This window comes from Pelophylax lessonae (genome assembly GCF_965119305.1).
Source record: "Pelophylax lessonae genome assembly, chromosome: 3".
NCBI classification, from domain to species: Eukaryota; Metazoa; Chordata; class Amphibia; order Anura; family Ranidae; genus Pelophylax; species Pelophylax lessonae.
In genome coordinates this window covers 551,383,731-551,400,708 of record NC_138770.1, presented here as the reverse complement: position 1 = coordinate 551,400,708, position 16,978 = coordinate 551,383,731, and the positions used below count along the sequence as shown (strand labels likewise).

The 16,978-nt window shown below is 42.8% G+C and overlaps 1 protein-coding gene across 1 annotated transcript in view; it reads right to left on the bottom strand.

The window, feature by feature from the left end:
• SMYD3 (SET and MYND domain containing 3) overlaps window positions 1-16,978 on the bottom strand; it is a 915,592-nt gene that overhangs the window by 802,694 nt on the left and 95,920 nt on the right. Inside the window, exon 3 of the mRNA XM_082249576.1 lies at window positions 11,783-11,846. Within this exon, the coding sequence (XP_082105702.1) occupies window positions 11,783-11,846 (64 nt within the window). The remainder of the gene's footprint in view (window positions 1-11,782; window positions 11,847-16,978) is intronic.

The following is a 16,978-nucleotide window of genomic DNA, read 5'->3' as shown; positions in this document are numbered from 1 at the left end:
AAAAGTTCAAGGGGGCCGAATACTTTCGCAAGGCACTATATATATATATATATATATATATATATATATATATATATATAATCTCACAAAAGTGAGTACACCCCTCACATTTTTGTAAATATTTTATCATATCTTTACATGCGACAACACTGAAGAAATGACACTTTGCTACAATGTAAAGTAGTGAGTGTACAGCTTGTATAACAGCGCAATTTTTTTGTCCCCTCAAAAAAACTCAAAACACAGCCATTAATGTCTAAACTGCTGGCAACAAAAAGGGAGTACACCCCTAAGTGACAATGTCCGGATTGGGCCCAAAGTGTCAATATTTTGTGTGGCCACCATTATTTTCCAGCACTGCCTTAACCCTCTTGGGCATGGAGTTCACCAGAGCTTCACAAGTTGCCAGTGGAGTCCTCTTCCACTCCTCCATGACGACATCGCGGAGCTGGTGGATGTTAGAAACCTTGCGCTCCTCCACCTTCCGTTTGAGGATGCCCCACAGATGCTAGGGTTTAGGTCTGGAGACATACTTGGTCAGTCCATCACCTTTACCCTCAGCTTCTCTAGTAAGGCAGTGGTCGTCTTGGAGGTGTGTTTGGGGTCATTATCATGTTGGAATACTGCCCCGTGGCCCAGTCTCCGAAGAGAGGGGATCATGCTCTGTTTCAGTATGTCACAATACATGCTGGCATTCATGGTTCTCTCAATGAACTGTAGCTCCCAGTGCTAGCAGCACTCTTGCAGCCCCAGACCATGACACTCCCACCATCATGCTTGACTGTAGGCAAGACACACTGGTCTTTGTACTCCTCACCTGGTTGATGCCATACACGCTTGACACCATCTGAACCAAATACTTTTGGTCTCATCAGACCACAGGACATGGTTCCAGTAATCCATGTCCTTAGTCTGCTTGTCTTCAGCAAACAGTTTACGGGCTTTCTTGGGCATCATCTTTAGAAGAGGCTTCCTTCTGGGACAACAGCCATGCAGACCTATTTAATTTGGTGTGTGGCTTATGGTCTTAGCACTGACAGGCTGATCCCCCACCCGTTCAACCTCTGCAGCAATGCTGGCAGCACTCATACGTCTATTTTCCAAAGACAACCTCTGGATATGATGCTGAGCACGTGCACGCAACTTCTTTGGCCGACCATGGCGAGGCCTGTTCTGAATGGAACCTGTCCTGTTAAACCGCTGTTTGGTCTTGACCACCATGCTGCAGCTTAATTTCAGGGTTTTGGCAATCTTCTTGTAGAGCAACAATTCTTTTTTCAGATCTTTAGAGAGTTCTTTGCCATGAGGTGTCCTGTTGAACTTCCAGTGACCAGTATGAGAGAGAGAGTGAGGGAGATAACACTAAATTTAATATACCTGCTCCCCATTCACACCTAAGACCTTGTAACACTAACAAATCACATGACACCGGGGAGGGAAAAATTGGATTTTTGACTTACCATAAAATCCATTTCTCTTTCGTTCCTTGACGGACACAGCTCCTGATATTCATATCTACTGGGTTATACTGCGCCCTATAGGAGTAGGACACCCATGGACTGTCCCACGGGGGTATACTCCCTCTCTCTGCTATAGCCACTCAGTTTTGTTACAAGCAGCGTCAGGAGAATTATAACTCCACAGAGGGGTGGGTACTGTGTCCGTGAATGAACATCAGAGAAATGGATTTTACAGTAGGTCAAAAATTCAATTTTCTCTTTCGTTCATTTACAGACAGCTTCTGATATTCATAACCTTTGGGTTAAACATGAGGGGTGGGAACAGCAAAAAAAATTCCAAAGGCTAAACATTACCCAACCAGGCAACAGGAGCTCCACCAAACAACTGAAGACCACCTGAAAAAAACAACACACCCTCAAAGAGGATCAGGTCCTCTAAAACATCAGCCTGCAAATACCTTGCGGCCAAAAGAAGCATCTGCAGATGCTAACACATCCACTTTATAAAACTTTGCAAAAGTGTGCACCGACGTACAGGTGGCCGCCTTGCAAACCTGCGTCACTGACACCTAAAGACAGAAAGCCCAGGAGGCACTAAGCGCCCTAGTAGAGTTCGCCTTGACAGGGAAAGGAGGAACCTGATAAAATAGGCCTGAACCCCCGTAAGTCTGATCCATCTGGAAATGGTCGCAGAGGAAGTGGAAATCCTTTTTCGAGGTCCATCCGTGAGCACAAAGAGAGAGTCTAACTTCCTGAAAGACTTCCTAGCTGCCAGGTACACCCAAATTGCCAGGATCACATCCAAGACATACAAGGCAATTTCCTTCAGATGTTTAGGCCTGGGATACAGGGAATGCAACACAATGTCTTCATTCAAATGAAAACCAGAGACAACCTTTGGAAGGAACGACTGACAGGGGTGAAGAACCACCTTATCCCTGTAAATCATTAGGTAAGGTGAACGACAGGATGACGCCGCCAGTTCTGACACCCTGCACGCAGAGTTGATAGCTACTAAAAAGGCCACCTTCTGGGACAAAATAAGCAGGGGAAATTTTCAAAGGGAGGCTTCTTTAGAGCTGAAAGCACCAAACTAAGATCCCAAGGCGGCAGCGGAGCCCGCACTGGAGAAACCAATGTCAAACATCCTGAAGAAAAGGGAGTGTGTGGCCAAAGGTTGTTGGAAGAAGGCCACCAAAGCCGACACCTGGCCCTTGATGGTACTCAAGGCCAATTTCTGTTAAACCCCCTGTTGAAGGAAGGTCAAGATCAGAGTCATCGAGAAGGAGCAAGTACGAACCCCAAGCGACAGCATGCAATGTACGTCTTCCACGTACGATGGTAGATATTCCTGGAGGTAGATTTGCTAGCTTTTAATAGTGTAGGAATTACCAACTCAGATAAACCTCTATTCTTCAGCAGCTGGCATTCAACAGCCAGGCCGTCAAAGCCATCGACTGTAAAGCAGGATGGAGGATCGGTCATTGGGACAGCAGATCCTCCCCGAGAGGAAGCTGCCAGGGAACGTCAGCGACCAGCCGCACCAGATCGGCGTACCAAGCCCGGCAAGGCCAGTCCGGAGCTACTAAGATGACCGGAAACCCTTCTGCCATGATCCTGCGTAGAAGACTGGGCAGAAGCCTGAGAGGAGGGAAGGCGTAAATCAGATGATAGTGACCCTCACGGTGGCCACTAGCGCATCTGTGGCATCTGCCAGAGAATCCCTTGACTGAGCTACACACCTCTGCACCTTTCTGTTGAGTCGAGTCACCAACAGATCCACCTTGGGGGTACCACACCGGAGACACAGCTGATGAAACACCTCCGGATGAAGGGACCACTCCCCGTCGCCCAATGCCTGCCGATTGAGGTAATCCGCCTGCCAATTTTGCACCTCTGGAATGTGTACGGCGGAGAGGGCTGGAATGAACCGTTCTGCCCACCTTAAAATGCCAGCTACCTCCAGGGCCATCAGGACACTTCTTGTGCCGTCTTGGTGATTGACATAAGCCACAGCCGTAGCATGTCCGATTGAACACGCACTGGACAACCCTGAAGACGATCCATCCAAGGATCCAGACACAGTCTGATCACTCTTCTAGTGTCCAGTTCCCTCAAGCAGAATGCTTGCCACGATCTGGGAAGAACGGCGGTGATCCTCCCCTGGCCCGACTACCCCTGTGTCTGAATACAGCGGGAGCGAGCCTCCGGCGGCGCACGCGCGTGGCCGAGAGAGGGAGGAGTCAATCGACGTAGGTCTACATCGCTGGACCTAGCCGAGCCGCTCTGTTGCAGTAGCAGCAACGTGAGCGGTCGGCTAGTGGTTAAAAAAGCTCAGTACGGCTTTTTTTTCTGAGCTAAAATACAACCCATTCATTGTAATGTGCCTATGCACAAAGGCACGTAAATGAGCGCCGTGCATTCTTCAGTAAGAACAAAAATAGAAAAATCTGCATTTTTGGACAGTAATTTACACCTAAAGCGTGCAAATACGCGCAATTGTGAACAAATGAACGCATACGACCATACTGTTTATCTGAAAAAAATGCTAATTTGCATATTCTACAAGAACGCGAGAATACATTTGTGCAAAAGGACGCAAATTTGCGCAAACGCGTGCATTTCAATAAGACAAATACGCCTGAAATTTGCGGCTGAAAAAGGAGATGATAAAACAGGAGTATTGTGTGTAAGAGGCCTAAGGCTTTCCTATAGGTACTCTGAATATCTCCTATACGTGCTCCGTTTAGGAGATATTTACTGTATATGCAGCCGGTGACGTCATCAGCGGATGCGCTCTGAAGCAACGTGCAGTTTCTTCAGAGCCCTGTGTCATGCGGTTCCGGTCAGTCACATAGCCGGAGTCTGCGAACCCGGAAGAAAGAAGGGTGACAGATGGATGCGGCCTCCAGCGGTGACAACGAAGGCTTCGATTGCAGGGAAAGTTTCACATAATATGCATACTAGCACATTAGGCCTTTACTCTTGCAGGTAAATAAAAAAGATGCGCTTTACTTCCTCTTTAACTACCTACCTAAAAAAAATGGGCTTTAGATATATTTTAGGCCACATTCACATCTGTGTTTTGGCCTTACAGCATGTAGATGCAGAGAAAATCAGTGAAGAGTCCTGGGGATTAGCTGCGACTCCTGCAGCTAATTGGAGCCGCTTGCATGTAATCACAATGCTGCGATTACCTGCAAGTGATTAGCCCCGGACACAGACAGTCTGCATCTATGGCCAATCACCTGCAGGTATTCGGCCCATAGCGATTACATGCAAATGGATGCAATTAGCTGCAGGAGCCAGAAGCCTTCCATTGCATTCAATGGGGCTGCCTTTGGCAGCTACTCGTCAGGACCTCCCACTGATTTTCTTGCATGTGCACATTGTCGTACAGAAACGCAGGTGTGAATGTAGCCTAAATGGCATAGTTTAAAGATAAATGATTAAAGTGAAATGATTATGTTTGTGTGAACAGCTGCTAGCCTGCATCATAATGTGTTTACTCTTACGTCGATTAATTCTATGCACACATAACAACAGTAAACAAGCTGCTGTTTTTTCAAAGAACTAGGTAACCAATAATAGTATTCACATAGAATCTGAAAGGATGGATAAAATATGGATGAAAACTGAAGTAGATGGCTTTGTAGGGGGATTTTGTTGTCTTTCAGACTGAAGGCAGAATTAAGGATTTCACTCGGCATGTGATACAACCTAAACGGAACAGTCAAAGCATGTAAGCATACATAATCCCATCAGAGCCAACACTGGAAACAGTATGTGATATGCTGCAGATGTCACCGATTCCAAACAAGTTTAGGTAGGACCTACAGGGAGGGATTTACAGATTCAGGATCCCCAGGCCATCCGATGTGTGCAAGCTCCTATTTTGCTTGTGAATTAAAAATAGAACCTTTCCAGATATAGCAGATCGATATCAACACCACAATAGTAGATTTTCTTTTCTTATTTATAAATCCACAAAATAATATACATTCATGCCATTCAATGGTCAAGCCATTCCAAGTTGGATTCATTTGCAAATTATAGTTCAGCACCGCTAGGGCTGGTGCAATTAGTTAATATTAATTAATTTGCAACTACTCCATTGTTGAATTTTGATGATTGTGTGATAGTGGCAGCTGATGTCTAGATTTTTTTAATCCAGTTATCTAGTTTAATTGTGTGGCGCTGGGTGTGATTATACAATTCAATTTATTTTTTATATCACCGTTTTATATACAGTATCTCACAAAAGTGAGTACACCCCTCACATTTTTGTAAATATTTTATTATATCTTTTCATGTAACAACACTGAAGAAATTACACTTTGCTACAATGTAAAGTAGTGAGTGTACAGCTTGTATAACAGGGTAAATTTGCTGTCCCCTCAAAATAAAATAACTCCACACACAGCCATTAATGTCTAAACCGTTGGCAACAAAAGTGAGTACACCCCTAAGTCGAAATGTCCAAATTGGGCCCAAAGTGTCAATATTTTGTGTGGTCACCATCATTTTCCAGCACTGCCTTAACCCTCTTGGGCATGGAGTTCACCAGAGCTTCACAGGTTGCAACTGGAGCACTCTATCACTCCTCCATGACGACACCACGGAGCTGGTGGATGTTAAAGACCTTGTGCTCCTCCACCTTCTGTTTGAGGATGCCCTACGGATGCTCAATAGGATTTAGGTCTGGAGGCATGCTTGACCAGTCCATCACCTTTACCCTCAGCTTCTTTAGCAAGGAGGTGTGTTTAGGGTTGTTATGTTGGAATACTGCCCTGCGGCCCAGTCTCTGAAGGGAGGGGATCATGCTCTGCTTCAGTCACAGTACATGTTGGCATTCATGGTTCCCTCAATTAACTCTAGCTCCCCAGTGCCTGGAGCACTAATGTAGCCCCAGACCATGACACTCCCACCACCATGCTTGACTGTAGGCAAGACACACTTGTCTTTGTACTCCTCACCTGGTTGCCGCCACACATGCTTGACACCATCTGAACCAAATACATTTATCTTGGTCTCATCAGACCACAGGACATGATTTCAGTAATCCATGTCCTTAGTCTGCTTGTCTTCAGCAAACTGTTTGCAGGCTTTCTTGTGCATCATCTTTAGAAGAGGCTTCCTTCTGAGACGACAGCCATGCAGACCAATTTGGTGCAGTGTGCGGCATATGGTCTGAGCACTGACAGGCTGACCCCCCACACCTTCAACCTCTGCAGCAATGCTGGCAGCACTCATACGTCTATTTCCCAAAGACAACCTCTGGATAGGACACCGAGCACGTGCACTCAACTTCTTTGGTCGACCATGGTTGAGGCCTGTTCTGAGTGGAACCTGTCCTGTTAAACTGCTGTTTGGTCTTGGCCACCGTGCTGCAGCTCAGTTTCATGGTCTTGGCAATCTTCTTATAGCCTAGGCCATCTTTATGTAGAGCAAAAATTCTTTGCCATGAGGTGCCATGTTGAACTTCCAGTGACCAGTATGAGAGAGTGAGAGCGATATCAAATTTAACACACCTGCTCCCCATTCACACCTGAGACCTTGTAACACTAACGAGTCACAACACTAGGGAGGGAACATGGCTAATTGGGCCCAATTTGGACATTGTCACTTAGGGGTGTACTCACTTTTGTTGCCAGAGGTTTAGACATTAATGGCTGTGAGTTGAGTTGCAAAGTGCTGCGTAAACTGTTGTCGTTGTATAAATTGTGTATAATAACAATAATTATCTTTTTACCCCCAATACCATATTTTTAAGTGCTGTATTCTATTTCATTTTCTTTCTATATGTGCATGAATCCATTGGCTCCAACCGCTGTCAGTCAAATCCTGTGATGAGGGAGCGGGGCTAAGCTGCAATGTCTGTGTCTATAGACACAGGCAGGGCGGCTCGGGACTGCCATAATAGGAAGCAATGTCTTATCGTTGCATACCAAAAAGAGAAGGAGCACCGGCCACGGACTTAAAGCGGTGCTCCAGCCTCCCCCTCCAAAAAATAAAATTCAGCAGCTACACATACTGTAGCTGTTGACTTTTAATATTAGGACACTTACCTGTCCTGGAGTCCAGCGATGTCGGCACTGTCAGGTGCTGCCACCACCATTGCCGGTAAGGGAACCCAGCAGGAACAGAACACCTTCCTGAAGCCGCTGGCCATCCTACTATCTGGTCTCTTGGCCCTCCAGACATCTCCCTCCTTCACCATCCCCTGCACCACCTCCTGGAGCCACAAACATCCAGCCGTGGACCCCTGTGTTCCTGCAGACCACCTAACAGATGAGCTATTTTATACTGTTTTAAATGTGAGCAGTTTTCCTGTACCTGCCTTATCCTTTTAATTAAACTGATAACACTTAGAGGCGCTCTGCTTTTTGTTTTTATTTCCACTTTCAGAGCTGACTTCTCTCTGCAGCTGAGCTGGCCCTGAGTGTCATCTATTTCAGCCATCAACTACACCAGACTAATGACTATACATGAACTGCATACCCCTTGATGCTATATAGGTATGTGTGATGCGCCAACTCTTATCCAGCAAGCAACGGAAGAAGGTGACCTGGTCTGACAAATCATGTTTTCTTTTACGTCTAGGGAATGCCTATGTGCATTGCTTACCTGGGAAAGAGATGGCACCAGAATGCATTATGACAAAATGACAAGCCGGCAGTGTGATGCTTTATGGCAATGTTCTGCTCGAAACCCTTGGGTCCTGCCATTTATGTGGTTGTTACTTTTGACATATACCACCAATCTAAACATTGTTGCTGACCAAGTATTTCCCTTCATGAAAACAGTATTCCCTGATGGCAGTGGCCTCTTTGAGCAGTATAATGCACCCTGCCACACTGTAAAAATGGTTCAAGAATGATTTGAGAAACAACGAGTTCAAGGTGTTGTCTTCGTCTCCAAATTCTCCAGATCTCGATCCAATCAAGCATCTGTGGGATGTGCTGGAGAAACAAGACTGTGGAGGCCCACCTTGCAACTTACGGGTATCTGTTACCGATGGCTTGGTGGCAGATATATCACAGCATACCTTCAGAGGTCTAGTGGAGTCTATGCTGTGTTGGGTCAGGGCTGTTTTGGCAGTGAAAAAGGGACTTACTCAATATCAGAGGAGTGGTCATTACAGTTATGGCTGATCGGTGTATTGGGCCACAGGTTTATAAACACCTCATCACACCTACATGAGCTTGTTGGGCATCCAAAGTCATGGGTCCCCTTCCACTCCCCCCCCCCCACCTGCTGCTTCAACAGCCTCCACACTTATGGGAAGAATTTATACTGGGATGTTAAAAACCAGCCAGGTCACTGGTTGAGAAGACCTAGCTGGCAATTAGAGTTTAATTTAGTTGCAAAGGTACTCAACAGCATTAGGGTCAGCACTCTATTCAGGCCACAATAATACTTTCACAGCAGACCCAAACCATGCCTTCATGGATCTGGCTTTGTGCAAAGGTAAAAAGTAATGCTGAAACAAATTGTTTTCAAGACATACACAATTGTCTAAAATGTCTTTGTATGTTGTAGCATTACCGTTACCCTTAAGCGTTAGCAGCTAACTCAATTTGAAGGGGTGTCCACATATTTTTTACTATATTGTGTACTAATGCTCGCTCAAGGCTTAAACATTTAGCCACATATTTTGTCCCAAATGGACTAAGGGCTCACCTAATTAACTAGCAATTACTTGACATGCACAAAAAATACAATAGAAAGGCATTTTTTTTTTATCCTTCAAGAGCTTATACTCCAGATATCTCCTAGTTTGGGGGAACGCAATGCCATTTGTATGTCGCAATGAAAATCAGTTTGTCTATAAGCCTACATAACTCACTGCTGTTGTGTATCAGACTATAATACTAAATGTACAGACATAGAATTCACATTCTTATTATACTAAACCTAAGAAGTGAAATGCAGGTGGATCTAGACCAAATGTTAATTAAAAGCATGTGGTTCACTTCACTCAGAAAAATGTTGTGGCATGGTGTGGGGTTCTCAGGAGAAGAATTTTAACATGGGGAAACTCACTTATGAAGCCTTGTGAGAGTTAATAAATAACTAAAATAGAGTTGACTGAAAAGTTGGCAATTTCTAGAATTCTACTGCAGCGCTTTTTAAAGCACTTATAAATCCACACAAGGTTACCAAAAGATCACTTAAGCTCCTTAATCTGTTTGCCATTTCATTCCAGGCTGCTACAGAATGCCATCTGCTTTCTGCAAACACATACATATGAATTATAGGAACTAATTCAACCGCTAAAAAAGTGAAAGTGCAAAAATGTCAATTTCCTAAAAGTTGGTAAATCTTGATGTCTTATTAAAAAAAAATATATAACTGACTTTTTTCTTAAAAATAATGCAATCAAATAAGTATATTGTAGATTTGTTAAATCTTGTTCAGACCCTGGATTGATGTACACTAAACTGACATTAAACAATCCCTATCAAACGTCAAGTTATAAAAGATCACAACATTCAGACACTTCAGAGCCTGTATGTCTGGATCAGCTCCAAACCTCAAAGGGGGCTTCTGTAACTTCCCCTGCAACTGTTCATGGGATCCCTGCTTCTGTGGCTGGTGCACCAGTCACCACTCCTATGTTGTGGATTTTGTCACTTCAGTGCTTTCACAGAAATCCCAAGGCCTACCAAGGTTTTTTTGAATTATAAATTTGTCTTCCATTGACCCCTGCACTCTGTGCATTATTTGGCCTTGACCTCTGCAATCATTGAGTTACTTACTAGAGACTTCTGCAATGTTAGAAATACTTACTTCTGTTCCCTGTACCCTGCTTGATACCTATTCCTGACCCTTGCACTGTGTATATTACCTACTCCTGACCCGTGTACTCTGTACTTTATGCAGTCTTGATCCAGAGCAGATTTGGCCACCACCACAATTCACTGCACTTTAGTATCTCCCGACGCACGCATCCTGTACGTTACTTACTCTTGACCTCTGGACTCTGTGCATTACATGCTCTTGACTTCTGCACTTTGTGCCTTGTTTACTCCTGATCACTGCACTCTGATAGTTACACATTCCTTCCCTCTGCACTCTGTGCAGTATGCACTCTTGACCCAGAGCAGAGTAGGCACAGGTTTTAACCTTACCCCTATATGCCCGCAATTTGGCCACAATCACAATTGACTGTATGCTAGTAACACCTGATGTATGCATTCTGTATGTTATTTACTCCTCATCCCTTCACTGTGTTTATTATTTACTCCTGACCCCTATGTGATTGGCTTTGAGCTACTATTTGGAAGGTGTCCCTGTCTGTTGTTCCTTATTTGGCTCCCCATAGCCAAGGAGGACGTGATTATCTCTCGCTTCAAGCATTCAGTTTTTATCAAAGTGTATATGGAAAAGGCTACTGTCATGTGGAAATGAGAAGTCCTGACAAAGCTGCATGGTCCACGAAACGTATTGACATCTTTATTCATGACAATAGCCATTGAAGTTTTATGTGCATTTCTATATTGTGATATTGTGATGCAAATTCTCCCCAGATATTTTTATGATACTTGTAATAAAACATGGTATATTTTAACTTTGGTATGATATCTAGTGATAAAACTGGTTATCCATCCTTAAACACCCTACACCTTCCCTGTTTTGCTTGTATTGCTTATTTTCGGGTTGATGACCTACCGGTATATGGCTGGTTTAGCGTTTAGGCTTAACTGCCTCTTCCCCCCCCCCCCCCCCCCCCCACATTTATAACAAAAGCTTGGAATTGTTGGCTGCAATTAGGGGCATGGTCTATAGCAGTGATGGCGAACCTTGGCACCCCAGATGTTTTGGAACTACATTTTCCATGATGCTCATGCACTCTGCAGCTTAGGTGAGCATCATGGGAAATGTAGTTCCAAAACATCTGGGGTGCCAAGGTTCGCAATCACTGGTCTATAGGGTGTCCCTGGGTTTGGGGTTGGAATTATGGTCACCACTTTACACTGTGGGCATCTTCACAATTCATATAAGCACTTACTTCCCTTTTAGCCTGAAAAAGGCAGGATTGGCATGCTCACTGATGGATTTTCTGATCATTATCTCTGTGTGCAATAAAAACACTTATTACCGCTACACATTCTGCATAATAACACTCTGCCGGGACACTGCCTGTCAGTCTGAATTCCATTTGCCCTGACCATTTTCAGTTTACTAAATAGGACCTTGTCTGATAATCTGGTAATTGTTGTACCCATAACATATATCAACATGCTGTTTAGAAGGATGACCATTTATTATTGTTTGACTAGGGGTTATCAAAGTATTATTTAATACATTTTATTTACCTGGCAAAGCAAATTGCAGTACTGGGCAAACTTGCATTGGGAGCATCTTTGAAGTTTTTCATTCCTAAAATCAAAAAAAAATATTGAACAAATAAATTAACGAAATTATGTGGTTCAAAAAGGGTATAATACTTTATATGGGGATATTCTCAAGCAATTGTTGCATGCAGAAAAAACATCATCTAAACCAAATAGAACTGATTTTCTTGTGAACGGGTTGGTGAAAAATATAATTGGTTGGCATTTCTTTTTAAAGTCAAAAGCCTGTGTTAGCCTACACATATCCCAGTGGTCACTGGTGATGTGGCTGATCTTATTATGCACAGGGATAATTGGGTAGTGCAGAGGTTAACAAACAAAAAAGAGCCTTTTACCACTGACAGTAAATTGCTTTAACAGATTAGGAATTCTTACAGTTTCTCTAAAATACACATAATTGTTAAAGGTTAACTAGTACAGTTAACCTTTACTGATATCTACCCAGCAACTTCCCAAAGTTTTTCTTTTCTTAAGTTCTATTTAGGGCCTTTTGGCCCGGAAAAACATACAGAACAATAGGACAAAACCAATTACTGTACAACGTACTAGCCCTTACTCATAAATCCAAGTGAAGTAAGAGGCAAGGGGGGATGTAACCACCATGTTCGGTTCCCTACAGTAATTACAGTAAAAGGATAGATACATTCAAAGTCATGACATTATCCAAGTCCAGCACCAGACTCCTTAAACTCATATTCGGTGAGAGGCCCATAAGTCCCCCTTGAAGTAGAGACACTTTTTATGTCGATGCAGGCCCAGCATAAAATACATTTGTAGTATTTAAGGTAATTCAGAGATCCCATATCTTATTTAGTTTTTTTGGGCAATCACGAGAGAGGTATGTGGCATTATAGAAGGAAGTTACTGAATTTACCAAGGTTTTCCTAAAATCCAAGGTTGGTGCCATAGTTGATTTCCATTTTAAAACAACTGCCTTCAACTTCCCAAAATGTTATACTCATCTGTTCTCACTACTGTCAGATCTTGCATATGCAGAAAAATCAAAATAATTCCTTTGGAAAGGCCGTCCACTGTTGCCCAATACATAGACCTTCAATTGGAATGAACTGAGATTTTCAGAAGGAATGGTGGCAGTGATAAATTACATAAAGCTCAATTCACAAATTTAACACATCAGGAGGAGGATCCTAACTTTCCAAAAAAATTCACAGTTCCTTTCAGGTGAATCCAATGAGATCATGGCAAAAATAAGGACCCTTATCCTAATCTTTAAGAATTGTGAATTAAACCTAAAATGTGTAGGTTGGCTCAAACGTATTAACTGAAACAAACAGCTGTGCAGAGGGAATACAACTGAACAACTGAGAAACATTCTAAAAGTGTAAGGCCCCTTTCACACTATCCGCTCCGTCGGACGGAGTCCGTTTTTCTCAGCGGGGGATCGATCCGCCGATCCCCCAGCTGAGCAGGAGGATGACGGAGCGGATCGGATGTCAGTGGACATGTCTCCACTGACATCCGATGCCCCATAGGGATGCATGGGGGGACCGTTCAGATCCACCAAAAAAACGGACAGGCGGATCTGAACGGTCCGCCTGTGTGAAAGAGCCCTTCGGGTCCTTTCACACGGGGCGGACCGTTTTTTTTGATCCGCTCCGCCACTTTTTTTTTTTTTTACGGACATTTGCGGATGATAAACGGAGATAATGCATGTCAATGGGATTGCGGATGTCAGCTGATGACACTGCTGACATCTGTTTTTGCGTCCGTTGCGTTTTTTTAAACGGAAGAAAAATAGAGTTCTCTTCCATTCCAAAAATGGAATTGATAGGAAAGAATGCAAATCGGATGTCAGCGGATAGTCATCCGCTGACATCCGCAATCCCATTGACATGCATTATGTCCGTTTTTCATCCGCAAAAAAAATGGGATGAAAAATGGACATACAGACCGCCCGTGTGAAAGGACCCTAAGGGTGCAAAAGTAGTCAGGATTTCAATTTTATATCTTATACTATGACAAATATGAGCATAACAGCAAAACACAAGATGGTCATCTCCATCTTGAAGGTCCTTCCCAACCAAGGGCTCTAAAAGAATGCAGTTTAATCCCTGAAAACAACGCTACAGGCATGAATGTATGCAGGCAACAGTAATGCATGGTGGAGGTTCTGTCAGGGTTCTGGCGGCAAGCCTGACGTGCAGAGGGTAGCCTTGTAGGGACCAGAGAGCAGAACACAGACAAGTCACCTTGGTAGTAGACACAGGCTAGCCTGAGGTGCGGAATCTAAGTGCCAACCGGTTTTCACCAGAGCCTCTGATGGTGAGGATGGATTTTGCTGCGTGTATAGCACCAGGTCGCGGTCCTCAGGGTCACCCCACCAGGAGGTAAACAAGTCCAGGTCTGATGGTGGATTAGCAGACAAGGGTCATGCAGGAGAATGGTCACAGAACAAGCTGAGGTCAGGACAAGCAGCAGACAAGCGAGGTGAGACAAGCCAGGAGGTCAATCAAGGATAAATCTAGATACAGCAGGTTTCAGGACCAGGAGCGCAGGGGAAGCTGCAAGCAAGACAGCAAAGAATGAGTGAACTTGCTACCCTTAAATAGGCCATTTGGGTGCCAACCATGATGGCTATTGCGTGCACATGCGCACGTGGGCGCAAACACAGGCAGTCACACACATGTATGCGCACTGGCGAACGCCCGTTTTCCACTAAACGGCCAGACAGGCATTCGCGCATGCACACTCCAGTGCGCCTCTGCAGTGTCACAGACGAATGACTAGTGCGTTCCTGACAGGTTCTCTGCAAGTTTAGGGGTGCTCTATTGTAAATGGGGGATGGTGATTTTATCAGAATTGATGGAAACATTGAGAAGTACAGCAGTTTCCTGTTCACCATGCAATACCATCTGGGAGGCATCTGTTCATTTGCAACTTATTTCTTCAGCATGACAAAGGACCCATACACATGACCAATGTCATATACAAATATCTGCAGCCTAAAGAACCACTTGTGAAACAATCAAACCAGTCTGGGATTGCTTGAAATAACAGAAAAAAATGAGACTGCAGAAATATGTGGTGGAGCCGTGTCAAGTTCTTCAGGGTGCCTAAAAACAACCAACCACAAGTACCTTCAGAAACAGAATGTAAGTGTGCCAAAGAGGACTGTTGCTGTGGTAAAGACAAAGGGGTAGTCACATCAAATACTAATTTAATTTAGGCTTTTCTTCCAGTTTACTGCACTTACCATGACAGACTCTCTCAACCAGAGCTATTCTCATTTAGAGGCTAAACAAAACAAAAAAAATTTAAAACCCAGAACTCCTAGCTGTGCTATCATTTGCCAGGGGATCACAATCAAATTTTAAAAAAGTTGCAAAAGCTATTTCAGCATAGTTGGCACAAAAAAGGTGAAACTAATAATGGAATCACTTTAAATATTATCTCTAAATGACTTAATTCATTTGTTTTAAAATCCGTATTCTGCAAACTTATAAAACAAGTTGTTACCTTCCATTACATAGATTAAAAACCCAGGACAATATTTATTGTCCATAGAATTAATGCAGCACTCATCACCAATGTTTTAATCAACACATTTTTTCGAGCTATTCGCAAACCAATACAAATATAAAGAACAAATATTGCACAGACAATTATTGTATATATATATATATATATATATATATATATATATATATATATATATATATACATACATATACACACACACACACACACACAAAAACACACACAGCATATATATGAATCCAATAAGGTTTTTCATATAGTTTAGTAAAATGCAACACTAATAGCTTTGAAAATAAAAATCGGATGACTCTTTAACGTATTCAAGACTATCACTCTTAAATGTATACAAAACCCCCAGCGAAGATAAAATAATATTTACAGCGACAAGAAACACTAACACGAATAAGGGTTAAAATAATAATTTGCAAAAGTGGGGTTACTAAGGCCACATCTTACATGCACAAAGTAAACACCTTGTACTAAAGTACTCTTGTCCAAGAACAACTGTTCACATTTAAGTTACACAAGTTCATGAAAAATTCCCTGTTGTGCAAGATCAAATCCTCTGTTCATTCACAGCATGAAAACAAATGGAGGAAATAAGGCCCTGCAGGTCAAATATGTTCAAAAGCACTATGGGCAGTAACTGGCCAACACTAGTTATGTATTTATCTAAACATATAAGCAAATGTAGTCAAAAAGCGGTCCTTTAGAGTTCACATATTTATAAAAAATTTTATTTTTTTATTTTTATAACCTTTTATCTAAGGCTTACCAGTTATAACAGTTCTTTTAAATCAAAAATAAGTGTAGTACTCACATTGTAAATTAAAGGAGAACCAAGGGCTTTTTTTTTATTTTTCAATATAGTAAGGTAGGGTTATAACCCATCTATGGTTGTACAGTTGAAGGCGCCTGGTTCTTATCTATGATACTCTATAAATACCTGTTGCCCCTTTATTTTAATGGTGTATACCAAAATAATTTTAAAGATGTGTGGAAAATTTGAGTAGGCGCTGGTATGAGTGGATGCTATTTTATCTTAGGTAAAATGCTGTAAGGTGTAATTATAAATAGTACACATTATATATGAATTCGTGACATATATTAGACTCAAATCAATATCCTAGAGTTGCAAATATGTGTAAAAACATAAAAACAACTGTGGGTGTGCGTCATCTGTGTAGGGCATATATTTACAGTGACCCAATCATTGTGAACCAATAAATAAATAATAATAATACTACTAAATCTGTAGTGCCCGTCTGGAACACACGCCGACCGCTGCCACGCTACAAGGGCTGCATAGTGACTATTACTACTGTGCAGAGGAGACATTATCCATTGTCACAAACCCTTGAACAGCAATTTGCGCTTTCACCACGTGCCAGGCAGGCACTACAGGTTGTAAGCGTCCAATTTTTAGTTGAATTTTATTTTACAAATAAAGCAGTATTACACTATATTTGGCTTCCCACTGTTCTCTATATACACCAGCCTGAGACCCATATCCAAAAGGGCTCTGTCATAAGGAGAAAGAAGTAAGGTGAAGGATTTATCCCTGTATGATCATCCATTTCCCATTGAGATACTAGCCTTACAACTATTGGTGTGGAGCAGCCTGATGGAGGATTGATCCATCCTTATAAAGGGATCACA